Genomic DNA, 12,944 nt, shown 5'->3' on the forward strand with positions numbered 1-12,944 from the left:
AAAGTTTTCACCTAGCACACCAAGAACCTAGTGTTGGCTCTAATACCATGTGAAATTCTGAATTATTCGTATTCAGCCAAAATCAAGAGATACACCAGAATATATATCTAGCCTCCCCTATCCCAGGAAAGGAGACTTCCTGATATATACAGTAATTTAAATCAATTCAAATTTTCTAATAACTAATTTACTGCTGAACGAAAGGAGAAAAACCTAATTAATTTATAGTTTTACAAGAAGAATACTGAAAGGAGAAAAATTCCTAACTAATTTATAGCTGTACAAGAAGAGATTAAAAAGAGAAAAATCCTAAATTATAGGACAGTTTCAAGGGTTTCTTCCTTTGATCAATCCTTTAGTCTACTTGAACCCACCTTGGGTTTATCTAATGCAGATTTTCTTATGTAGTTTTTCTCTGATTTAAATAGTAATAATCTCTTAAAATAGTAAATTATAACTTACAGATGCTACCAAGAAATTGACGCTAGTACCATGGACAATGTATATAATATATACAAAATTCTTCATCTTCTTCTAGAGCATGCCAGATCCAAAGCAAGAATTTCAACCACGATTGTTTAATTCTGAGGGTGTGTTGCAGGTACATTCACTTTGTAAAAGGATACTTCAAACCTGTTCTGACAAAGGAAGCTGAGAAAGTAATTTCAAGTTATTATCAACTCCAAAGAAGATCAGCAACACATAATGCAGGTTTCACCTAACAACCCCATATGATTAGTTCAATGTTTTCATTTTGTTTTTTTTTTTTACCTGCTTAGATCATCCATTTTACTAATTCAAGTAATGCAGCAAGAACAACCGTGCGCATGCTAGAAAGCTTGATACGGTTAGCCCAAGGTATCTCTCCCTCCATGGACTTTCCAACACAACCTTCCTACTTATATGATGCTCTGGTAACTCTGGTAATGTTGCAGCACATGCAAGACTGATGTTCAGAAATGAGGTCACCAGACTAGATGCCATCACAGCCATTCTCTGCATTGAATCATCCATGACCACCTCGGCCATTGTGGACAGTGTCGGGAATGCCCTGCACTCCAATTTCACTGAGAATCCTGATCAGGAATGTATCCTCACAATCTGTGTCCATAGTTAAGCTAGATTGCTACTGGAGATATGATGTTCATATACATGGCCTACTTTAATTTTATTTCAATGAGATAGCGTGTGAAATCTTAACTACATTATAACATAGATGCCAAGCAAGAGAGGTTGATCCTGGAGAAGCTGAGTTCTATAGATGAATTTCCCGACATAATCAGCATACAGGGATCAATAACCGGATGAGAATGGAGGTCGAACAAGCTGTGGCTCATGAGCAGGTGGGTGTTTAACTTTTATGCCCTCACCAACCTCACAGTAAAATCCAAGTTGAATACATTACATCATAAGCTGCTTCTTAGTCTGGCTTTGTAGAATTCCATCGTAGAATGCTTTTTCAAACTCCCAAGTTGTTTTTCTTTGTGTTGGTGTCTTTGTTAAATGTCACTCCATATGGAGGGTTCGTTTGTAATTTACTTTTGGCTACTGTTTAGTAAAAGTAAATGAAAAATGATTCCAAGTAATCTAATGGATTTTGAAACAGGTGAAAGGCCATTTTTCAAAGGTCATCATGATTTATTTGTCTATCATGATTTTTTTTTGTTGTATAGTAATCCTTTTTTTTTTACGATTTTTTTTACATATTTTTTTTTTCATTATCTTTTATTTTAGGGAGTTTATAAATGCCCCTTAATGAAATCCCCCAAGCCAATAATGTCCGGTCCTAGCTTAGATGTCTAACACTCAAGGACCAAACATAGTTTGGAATTAAAGGATTGAATGTCTCAATTATGTTAGACCTTCTAAGACCGGATATCCTTCATTTACATTAGCCATTTATGATTTCTCACTTTTAAATTACACATACATCCTTCCAAATTGTTTTTCAACCATTTTAACAAGTTTTTTATTTTTTTTATTTTTTTTTTAATCAAAAGTTAGTTATGACCAAAGTTACAATAGGCTTCTGATATTAAATAAACTTCAAACATGATGATTTGTAACCAGGGTTTGTAGTTGAAGGATAAAGGAAGAAGAAGAAGATGGGTTTAGAGAGAATTATGGAAAGGGTATTTTGGGTTTTTTAAAATTGTAGGGTGGATGTATTTAGAAGTTTTTAAGTTTTTAAGTGAACGTGCCAATAGGGTAGATGTGAAAAGAGTTTAGGTGAATGTAGTTATAATTTCCCTTTATATATATGCTCATCATCAAAATATAAATTACAAAAAAATTATTATTATCATGTTTACTTGAATTTAGTTAAAGTATAAAAATATAAATGTTATATTTAAAAAAAATAGAAAGGAAACTACTATGAATTGGGTTTTAAATAAGATAGTAATTTGTTTAATTAAAGCTTGGTTGATATAGTGGAATAAAGAAATTGTTTAAATTTAAAATTTTGACATATCCATTTTGATAATTACATGTTACTTTTAATAATATTTGCAACTGACAGTATATTTAAATTTTTTCGATGATTATTTTTTATAACATTTCATATTTTTAGCATCAGAATTATATAATATAAAGTTGTATTGAATCTTTTTGTTGAATTTAAATTAATCTTTAATAATTTATCTTAATGATAAGATGTCGTATATTCTTTTATTTTAGTGGGTCCTGCTTGGAAATAAAAATAGAATTTAGGCCCTTCAAGGACTCTTTGTTTCATCCGCGGTTGCATGCTATTGTCATAAATTATTTGAGGGCTAACCATTAAGTTATCTTTTGCCCGTAAATCAATTTAATAACTTAAATAAATTAAGTATTTATGATAAAATAATTTAATGATATGATTTAAGATAAGAAATAAATTTAAATAATAAGTGAAAATAATTAATTTATTTTTAAATCTATATTTTCATTTTATGTTTTTACCCTATACTTTATAAAATATAACAAAGGCGTGCAAATATTTCCTCTAATCAAATGAAGATTGGCTCTCGAGTATAAAGGTAGAAGGGAGCTTAATTGCGAGACTCATTCTTCTAGCAGGGACAAAAGTTAGTCTTAGTGATTCTGATGATGTCAAATGGAAGGGTCATTGCTTATTAGATAAAAGTTTTTTAAGGATAACATACTAATATTTCTCCAATAGCTCACATCAATGAGAAGGTTTGACATATTGATGTCAGCTCTTTGCCATGTGGGGTTGTAGTATGTTCCAAGATTGGGATGTTTATCCATTAAAGTGGTACGTGAGTTGGATTCAAAACATTCCTTGTTATGTTCATGATTTTCTTTACTACTCCACGACCTTTATTGTTATTTTGATCCTATTTGCCTCAATTATAATTTATGAGAAACTAATATATCAATTTGATAATTTAGAATAAATTTTAAGTTAATTTTATCAAATAACTTTAGTATTTAAAATAAAAATTAAATAATAAGTTTTAACTTAATAATTCAAATATAATTTAAATTGAAATCACCTTAAATTATTAAATAATAAATATTAAGTTTTATATAAAAAAACTAAAAGATAAATTATCATTATTATTATTATACCGGGCCTCCTTTTAGTGATATCATCAAAGGGCAAAAATTGAGACTAAAGCTTATAAAATCGTAATGTTAATATGTTAGGCCTCCATGATACATGATATGTAAATACATTAAAAAAAAAAAAAAAGGTGTATGGATGGATGACACATTAATTATAAGTGCTTATGGAGCCCTTTGGTTGATAAAATCCCTAAAAGCATCCAAAGCAGCAGCCGAAGTCGCCGGAAACCCCTTCCCAAACTTACCACTTATCATCTCCGCCCTTTTCTTCATGTCTTTATCACTCATCACCTTCTCTATTCCGTCCACTATGGCCTCTTTTACGATGGTTTCAGAAGCATCTTTAGCAAACACCATGTACCCAATTTTGAGATGTTTCACCACTAGCATCGCATCGTAGTACTGGTCTCCACGGATTGGCCAAGCCAAAAAGGGCACTCCACGCCCTGTTGCCTCCACAGTGGAGTTCCATCCACAGTGTGAGAGAAATCCACCTGTCGATGGGTGACTCAGTATCAACAGTTGTGGTGCCCACCCACGTATTATCAGACCTCTTTTTCCTACTTTCTCCTCCAATCCATCTGGGTAGTATCCTCTGTCTTCGTTTGAGTCTGAACCCGGTGGTCGAGGTGGACCTGGCCGGCCTGAACCGGGTTGGATCACCCAGATGAATGGCCGGTTCGAGGCTTCTAATGCAAGCGCCAGTTGGGCGTAGCCCTCCATGGTAGGACCTACCTCGCTTCCGAATGACACGTAGAGGACGGATCCACGGGGCTTGGAGTCTAGCCACTGGATCACCTCCTCCTCAGTGCAGCTGGATTTCCTGTTGGGTCGGATGTCTCGATCGTGGAGGACCGAACCGGATGAGTTCCAGTACTGATCTGGCAAAAGCGGGCCCACACCCCAGACCGGGATTCCGGTTTCGTAGGCCACGTACTCGATGAACGGACGCTCCAGGTCGTCACACGTGTTGATCATAAGCGCGATCGAGCCCGCTGCCTCGACGACCCACGGTGGCTGGTGCCCCGGTTTGGGTGGCCCCCCGAACTTGGGACCCGACCGTGGTGGACCTCTTGCATCGGGTGGTCCAGGTGGGCGACCTGAACCGGGGGGTCCAGGCGGGCCGCCAGGAGGACCGTGAGGGCCGCGTTGAAGGTCGGAGTAAGTCAAGGCCATGTCTTCGGGTAGGCCGGGAAGGGGTAGGACTTCGCCGGGCTTGATGTTGAAGGCGCCGGCTTTCCAGGAGGCGTACTCCATGGCGGCGGAGCAGGCACCGGAGGTGAAGAAAGAAACGAGTGGGATGTTAAACTTATGAAAAATACCTTTGCTCCAGCTCATCATCACATCGATTATGGCACAGAGGGGTGGGACGTAGTCTGGGGATGTGGATCTGGAAGAGAGGAGGGATTCGATGGCCGTAGCCATCTGATGCTGGTGGCGATGATGGTGGCTCATGGGATCGGAATCCGGGGAGGGCGACGATGGCGGAGGAGGAGGAGGAAATGAGGATGAGATCTCAAAGATGTGGATGAGAGGAATACGGCGGAGATCGGAGGGGATGGAGGAGGAGAGATCGGAGGAGATGATGAGGGTAGTGTTGAAGGTGCGGGAGGCGAGGTGTTTGCAGAGCTCAAAGGAAGGGAGGAGATGGCCTTGCCCAAAACACGGGAACACTATGATATGGGCAGACATGATAGGTGGTATATTTGGATTTTGGAATGAGATTGAGACGTAGTGGGTTTTATAGGGGGAAAGGAGGAGGATTACTTAGGGGAGAAGCATGCGAGGTTTACTAGTAGGAGGGAATTTGACTGGTAAGTGTGATGCGAGTAAGAGGCGGTGAGGCATTTGGAAGAAGCATCTCCTTTCCAAAAACTTGTTGCTCCAAGTTCCTTCTTTCTAAACTCATTTGCCTGTTCCTGCCTCCATGCTCATTTGTCCGCGACTAAGATATGCTGGTTAACACAACAGGTAGAGAAGCACTAAGTTACATAGCCATTTGATTAATAATATGGTGTATATATATATATATATATATATATATATATATATATATATATATATATTAATTTTTATCATATAAGTGAAAATGTGATAGAATGTAACAACAAAACAACAACCCTGAAAAAAAATAAAAATAAATATGCTTAAGAGAACTTGATCCACTCATAAAAATCAACTGATCTTTATACTTCCTCACTAAGTCACTAAGGCTCTGTTTGGTTCTCGGAAAATGCGAGGGAAATAAAATTGGGAGGAAAGAAAAAGGTAAGGAAAGTAATATAATTTTTTTCACTTGTTTGGTTATCCATTAAAAATTCAAAGGAAAAAAAAAAAAAGAATTCATTTTCTTTTGTTTGGTTAACAACAAAAAAAAGTTAAGAAAAAATGGAAGGAAAATAAAATCAACAATTTGTCTTAAATGATTATTAATTTGTTGAATAATAAAATAAATTAATCCAATAAAAAAATTGTTGAAAAATGTGATTTTTTATACATAAAACATTGTTCATAAAAAGTCTCTGCTATTATTTTTTTATTAATAATTATAAGATTTATGTATAAAAAATAGTAACTTTTTATTTTTACATATTTCGATCTTACATTTGGCCAAAACTCACTAAGGAGCTCCTTCAAAATCTCCAAATATGGGCCCAAACCAACCCAACCAATCTAATCACTCAAGTTTCATTTTTCATAAAAGTGAATGTCGAAGCTACTGTTTAAAACAAGATATGTTTTTCTTCTTTTAATTTCTTTCACCTCTCATAAAAAATCCGTCAATTTTTTAAAATAATTATTGAGATTATATAATTTTTTTTTATCAAAAAAGAATAATAATATTTAAAAATTTTTAACGACGAAATTATCATGTTTAAAATTTTGCCTACATTATTAATTTACTTTAAATGTATAGTAAACTATTTAAAAAAAAAGCATTCAAACCTCGATTTAATTACATCAACCTAAATTAGGGAAAACATGACATGATCTTCAATTAGAGTAAATCAATTTAAATGAACAAAGACCTTATTTAATTATTTCAAAAGAAAGACAAGTTCAAAGCTCAATTTAATTATAGATTGATTAAATTAATTGGAATCAAAGAGACTGTAATCTCACTACCCTAGGCCTCCAGAATTAACAAAAATCCAAAGAAAATCACAAAACTTATTTATGATCTGATTAAACTGCTACAACATATCAAAAAACCCTTTAATTACTAAAAGAAGAATCACTAGAAAAGAAATTATCAAGTTCGCCACAGAAAAACAGAAACTACAAAAAGGCATCTCATTGTTCCAAGGCAACAGATCATCAAAATAAACAAATAAAACATGATCAAAAGTTTCCCAATTATCTATACAAAACATATCACCTTAAGCACCTGAGACAATCAAACTGAACTTTGTGCTCTGTTTGGTAGCCGCAAAAACGTAGATAATAAGAGAATTCAATGAAAGAAGAAGTTTAGAATTTGAAATTCAATTTGTAAATTATCGAAAACTCAAGAAACAACAAGCTAGTCTAAACCGAAAAAAGCATAATTTCCTCCATTTTTCAGCTAACCAAACAAAGGAATAATTGAATAACATGCTGAAAAGATTAATGAATAAAAAAAGTCTTCATAAGTCTAAAAATATAATAGATCAATTTCTAATAGTCAATTATCATCCATGAGTTTTAATATCAAAACTTCACGTATAGCCCCAAAACAAAAGTAAAACTAAAAATAAAAATAATCTCCATCTCAAATTAGGCATAAAAAAAAGTAGGTCCAAATTTAATTGACAACCAAATCTTACGCCTATCAATTGGACAAGCAAGGAAGGCTTGAGCTGCACTCACATCACCGGTAAGAGCTTGATATGCTTTCATATGAGATACATCACTCATGCCTCCAATCTTAGCAATCTCTTCAAACAATTGCTCTTCTGTATAATTTTGAAGGTTGCTTCTATCAAGAGCCACAACAACTGCATCCATTCCAACTCTAATTGACCTCAATTCTTCACTTACAATGTTAGCTTATTTTGCTTTTCGCTTTTTTGTTTCTTTGTTTGACTTTGGTGTAGAAACAGATGCATCTGGAAATGAGAAAGATGTCTCATTTGTTGCTTCATTTTCAACATAAGCAAATGTTTCATCTTTGATCCCATGTTGTGATGATCCTAATGGAATTGTGCCATCCAAATTTTGTTCCTAGGCCCAACGAAGTTGTCTTTCTTTTGCACCTGCAGCAAGACTTCTTGTTGCTCGATCTTTTCCAAGAAGAATGGACAACTTATCATAATTTCTAATAGGTTTGTATCTGAGCTGAGATGCTCATGGGTGTGCCTTTAAACATCAGAAAAAACAAATATTAACAAAACTCGAGTTCAATTGTGATAATGTCTATTAGAAATTTATAGCTCTACATTACATGCAAAATTTTTATTTCTAATAACTCAAAAATAATAATTAACTCACCTTAGTGTAAGTAGTCTATACTTCCGTGGTAGCTTCAATCATTTGAGTTGATTCATTGAAACCAAATCCACTACAATTTTGTAAAACTTCTTGAGCAGCATAAAAGTTTTTTTTTTTTTTTTTTTTAAGTTTTCATTCTATTTTTTATGTGCTCAGAGTTACAACTCAATTCAACATTTTCCCCAATTTCTTAGGCAACCATTGCATAAGCTGTCTTGGTGAAGACTCCTCCTATCTTTTGCCCTTTATGCATTTACTCCATTAATCGATCAACCAAAAAGTTGTCCATTTCATCAAGCCAAGTCAAGTTTCTTTTTTCACTTACACTTTTGTGTACTTCAAAGCCTTCACTATGTTCCATCTGAAATAATACATACATACATATATATATATATATATATATATATATATATATATATATATATATATATATATATATATATATGTTTAAAATGAAAAGTCAAGAGGAGGAGATATAATAATAACTTCATTGTAACTCATTCAAAGTGTGATTTTAACTAGAGGAGTTATAGTTCTAAATATAATCATCGTACTTAATATGAAACACAAAAAACTATACAAGAAAAGAACCATAAAATAAAAGGACTCATCAACGGTTTCTATTGTAATCTTTCCACATATCCATGGCTATTTTCTCCCTTAAGATTTCTCCTTCCTTGCCTTTTTTAGCTAAACTCAAGACCATTGATTCAAACTCTGCTTCTTGGCTAAAAAGCTCTCTATCGACCTCTGCTATTAATCTTTCATCTGGATCAATACCCATGAGATAGTTATGGAGGATACAACATGCTAGTATAATATCAGATTGTGTGTCAACAGGGTAATGTAGCTCTGTCCTGCTAGCTATTATTGGAAACCTTTTCTTCAAAACACCAAATGTTATTTCAATTGCATTTCTCAAGGACGAGTGTCGAAGGTTGAAAACCTCTCGAGCATTTTCTGGTTGATGAACACTATGCTCTTTTAAATGGTAACGAGTGCTTCTATATGGGGTAAGAAATCCAGTTTTTAGTTGAAAACCCGTATTAGCCAAATAATATTTACCTAAGAAGCATAGACAAAGGATCTTTGTTATTAGTAATAGTCACTTGAGCTAATAAATTATTATCTAATCACCAATAATCACCTTGTGGAACAATCAATTTATCAAAATCTCTCATTAATGCATTATCTAGGATTCTCGAGTCTGATGCAGATCCTTCCCAACCAGGTAAAACATATGTGAACTTCAAGTCAAAGGAACATGCTGCTAAAACATTTTGTGTTGGATAATACTTTCGCCCTCGATACCTTTGTACAATATCATTTGACACTTTTACACGAAAATATGACCCATCAATCGCCCCTATGCAATCCTATAAAGAAACAAAATTATTAGTTTATTTTGAAATATAAATAATATTCTAATGATGTTTATTAGATAAGTAAGTTTACCTTAAAGTAGGACCAAAATTTGGTATTGTCCTTAATTTCTTGAGGACGCTTTAATCCATCAGGCTGCTTTAAGAAGACATCATCTAAAGATATTATAGCTCTAAGAACTTGATGAAAGTGACGACTAACGGTTTATTCGAACGCTTAAAATAAAATTTCATAGTTCTATTCCTTAAATTATGACCAACAATGTGAAGGAATTTGACAACTTGTTCTTCTACATTACTATGTGCACTATTTCTAAGACGACATGTTCCCTGAAGAATGTTTACTAGTCTTGCGAATGCATCATTTCCCATTCGTAGTTGATTATAACAATCTTCATTATCCATTAATGTAAGTCTTTCCATCAAAGCATGTCGTTTATAATCTCCTTCATTAGAGATTGATCTCTCTAAATAGTTTGAGCAATGATAAATTGCAACAAGAATTGCTGCATATGTAGCATACATAGCTACACAAGTTGCAGCCCATCTTCTAAGTCTTTGCCACTCTTCATTATAACTCTACATGATAGCAAAGTAAGAGGAATGATTTAGTAAAGTAATTATTCAGTCTTGAAATGTGATAGTTAAATTAACTTAATCTAAGATTGATTATGACAATTTATGATAGTTAAATTAATGACAAGTTACCACTTCTTGAAATAGTAAAACAAACCTTACTAGAGTTGAAATGTCTAGTTTAATGCATGATAACAAAATGAAACTCTTTCTAAGTTCATTATTCAGTCTGAAATTTGTATGATTACTTAAGAATACTTGGTCCTCCACTTGGTTTTGGGATGAATGAAGGAGAGTAGAGTATTAAGAAGAAGATGATGAATGAATGACAAAGAAGTGAACTTACTTGAAATCGTTCAACTGCCAAAGGGTCACTCGGATTTTTATCAGGATGAATTTGCTTTGCCTACACAAATAATAGAAAAAGTTTTGAGAAAGTATTATTCCTGCTTTGAGTGAAAGAAAAAGTAATCTTAAGAAGATAGTATTATTAGTTTTTTTTAATTAATGCTATTGCTTGGACATCTCTGTTTGAAAATTTCAATTTGAATTTCAAGTCCCTCTCATCAGGCCCATTCTCAGATGAGGTCAATGCAATTTACTCACACAGACGAAGCAATTAAAGAGGGGAGTTTAATGAAGCAACAAAACAGTTCTTTTTCTAGTTTGAAGACTGTGGTCTTCTAGGTCTGCAGCAGAATACATTGCAATTCTAGAATCTAGTTATATGTATTCTGGGATGTAATACACACATTCGACTTTGGGTACTGGTGCATTCTCTGCAATTAAACTGAAAATCATGGAAATGGAACACCCAAAATAGGAATATTAGCTTTGTAAATTGTGTTGGCCGGAGGTTATTGCGTTCTTGGACATCACATGGACTACCCTTGCCATTTGAGCAGAATTTGAAGATGAAGAGTATGCATCTTCATACTCTTGTAAGCCATTTAGTTGACATTACACTGCTTTACAGCTTCAAACCTCTAGGAGATCCATGTTTGAAGTTTTCTTTTGGTTAATTTTTTAATTTTGTGCAGTGTATATGCTTGCTTGCTCATAAATGTTTTTTTTTCTTCTTGAATATATTCTTGTGTCCCACTCTCTCCATTCCTACCCATGACAACAAAATTTGATGTGTTCTGAGCAGCTTGTGTTCTATATATTCTATCCTGCACTGGTAGCTAGCAACCTGGCTGATACAGTTACAGCTAGTAGTTTGGCTACAATGTGAGTTCAGTTCTGTTCACTCTTAAGATACTTCCCATTCATCAACTGCTGCTTTAAGTTCATTTTATTCTCTATCTGTTTCACCTATAATTTTTGGTTAAATTATAGGTGGTTCATGCCGGTGAATATACTTCTGACTTTTATCATTGGCTCAGCACTTGGTTGGATACTCATAAAAATCACCAGACCACCCCAACATCTACATGCACTTATACTTGGTTGTTGTTCCGCAGGTAGGTGATTGTAACTATTTTCAAGTCATATGCATCACTAATACCATGCCTGACCAAACATTGGACAAACCAGTAAGATGGCAAGATGTCAAATTTACCATTCTGGATCATGACACCATCTTGTACACCATTTTCAATATAGCCAACAGCTGTCGATCATATATTTTGCTGGTATGTTATGCACAGGAAATATGGGGAACTTGTTTTTCATTATCATCCCGGCAATCTGTGAGGAGTCAGACAATCCTTTTGGCTCATGGATCTGTCTGGAACACACTACTTTAACCAGTGTTACATCCAAGGAAGCATTGACTTTATCTTTGGTGGGGCAAGATCAATCTATCAGGTAAAGGGGTTGATCTTGATCATTTTGATAATAGAAATTACTGTTATTGCTTCAATCCAAATGTTGGGTATTTCTGTATGATTCTGATACTTGAAGTTGTTGTGTTGAACTAGGGGTGTGTCATCGAATCAATAACGACAACTTTAGGAGCAATTGCATCTCATCGCATGGAATCACCTAACGATGGCACAAGATTCTCCTTTGTAAATTGCACAATCATTGGAACTGGAAAAATCTACCTAGGAGGAGCTTGGGGTGAATATTCAACAGCAGTTTACTCAAACTACAGGATTGCTGATATGATAACTCCTAGCGGATGGAGTGATTGGAACAAGCCAGAGAGGAGAAGGTATGTATATCAGAATCAATACAACTAAATTCTCAATGATTTTAACCAAGGTATTACCAGAATCTGGTGGCAGGAAAGGGTTTGTTCACTTCAGATGAGGCGCTCTTCAGTGACCCTTCATCTCAACCTACAGTCATTGATTTTGCCAACAGCCCAGGTGAGTTCAATGGAGCTTTCATCACCGCAATGAGGAAGCTTGGGAGAGTTGGCGTCAAAACTGGTGACCAAGGAGAGATTAGGAAGGATTGCACAGCCTTTAATTCATGAAGGCAATGTCTCAGCAACAAATTCTGTAAGGAATTCCTCATCATCCAGTTTGCCTTACCAATATGTTATCTACAGTTTGTCAATATAGTCAAGACAGTTCAATTTTTTTTTCCATAGCCCCCTGCATTTACTCTGTTTTATGATAGCCTCTGTATGTGAACTCTTTGTTTTTTCATCCTTGTAATGTTCATATTCTTTCATAATAAGACTTACAACAATGAAGATTTGCAATTTTTTTTTTTTTAATTTGGGCTGTAAATAGATTTCGAAGACAATATTTTACATGTTGTTTAGATTTTCACAACCTAGAGAGTCATAATGATCATAGCCTACCAGTTGATGCTTACTGTACAATTGATGCTTACTGTACAACTTAAGTTCTATAACTACTCTCATAATGTAAGCAAATCAAGAAATACAGAGAGTCATTTGGGAATCCCCTGGAATGATATCAATTGAGGTGATTTTTGTGCCAAGTCATATGTGGAATTTGATTCATTTGTAGACAATTGAACCAA

The 12,944-nt window shown here is 34.6% G+C and overlaps 4 protein-coding genes across 4 annotated transcripts in view; 3 read left to right on the plus strand and 1 right to left on the minus strand.

The window, feature by feature from the left end:
- Nucleotides 1-1,634, plus strand: part of LOC117931368 (probable DNA helicase MCM9) — a 67,785-nt gene extending 66,151 nt beyond the window's left edge. Inside the window, exons 17-20 of the mRNA XM_034852340.1 lie at nt 602-711; nt 811-858; nt 936-1,088; nt 1,217-1,634. Of these exons, the coding sequence (XP_034708231.1) occupies nt 602-711; nt 811-858; nt 936-1,088; nt 1,217-1,308 (403 nt within the window). The 3' untranslated portion in view covers nt 1,309-1,634. The remainder of the gene's footprint in view (nt 1-601; nt 712-810; nt 859-935; nt 1,089-1,216) is intronic.
- Nucleotides 1,635-3,607: 1,973 nt separating this feature from the next.
- Nucleotides 3,608-5,436, minus strand: LOC117906801 (scopoletin glucosyltransferase-like). The gene has a single exon (XM_034820008.1). The coding sequence runs from the start codon at nt 5,263-5,265 to the stop codon at nt 3,736-3,738; it is 1,530 nt and encodes a 509-aa protein (XP_034675899.1). The 5' UTR covers nt 5,266-5,436; the 3' UTR covers nt 3,608-3,735.
- A 5,166-nt stretch (nt 5,437-10,602) lies between these two features.
- Nucleotides 10,603-11,829, plus strand: LOC117905959 (protein PIN-LIKES 3-like). Its single transcript, XM_034818859.1, has 4 exons — nt 10,603-10,942; nt 11,152-11,231; nt 11,340-11,464; nt 11,651-11,829. Exons 1-4 carry the CDS (start codon nt 10,916-10,918, stop codon nt 11,812-11,814), a joined length of 396 nt encoding a protein of 131 aa, XP_034674750.1. The 5' UTR covers nt 10,603-10,915; the 3' UTR covers nt 11,815-11,829.
- A 148-nt stretch (nt 11,830-11,977) lies between these two features.
- Nucleotides 11,978-12,426, plus strand: LOC117929756 (peroxidase 55-like). Its single transcript, XM_034850156.1, has 2 exons — nt 11,978-12,159; nt 12,210-12,426. The coding sequence occupies exons 1-2, from the start codon at nt 11,978-11,980 to the stop codon at nt 12,424-12,426; spliced, it is 399 nt and encodes a 132-aa protein (XP_034706047.1).
- The last annotated feature ends 518 nt before the right edge of the window (nt 12,427-12,944 follow it).

The sequence above is a fragment of the Vitis riparia genome, chromosome 2 (assembly GCF_004353265.1).
Source record: "Vitis riparia cultivar Riparia Gloire de Montpellier isolate 1030 chromosome 2, EGFV_Vit.rip_1.0, whole genome shotgun sequence".
NCBI lineage: Eukaryota > Viridiplantae > Streptophyta > Magnoliopsida > Vitales > Vitaceae > Vitis > Vitis riparia.

Coding starts and splice junctions, on each gene's coding strand:
- LOC117905959 (XM_034818859.1), top strand. CDS start 10,916: ATGAAGAGTATGCATCTTCATACTCTT. Junction 10,943..11,151: donor GTATGCATCTTCATACTCTT/GTAAGCCATTTA, acceptor TGTTCTGAGCAG/CTTGTGTTCTATATATTCTA. Junction 11,465..11,650: donor ACTTGGTTGTTGTTCCGCAG/GTAGGTGATTGT, acceptor TGTTATGCACAG/GAAATATGGGGAACTTGTTT.
- LOC117906801 (XM_034820008.1), bottom strand. CDS start 5,265: ATGTCTGCCCATATCATAGTGTTCCCGTGTTTTGGGCAAGGCCATCTC.
- LOC117929756 (XM_034850156.1), top strand. CDS start 11,978: ATGGAATCACCTAACGATGGCACAAGATTCTCCTTTGTAAATTGCACA. Junction 12,160..12,209: donor AACAAGCCAGAGAGGAGAAG/GTATGTATATCA, acceptor ATTTTAACCAAG/GTATTACCAGAATCTGGTGG.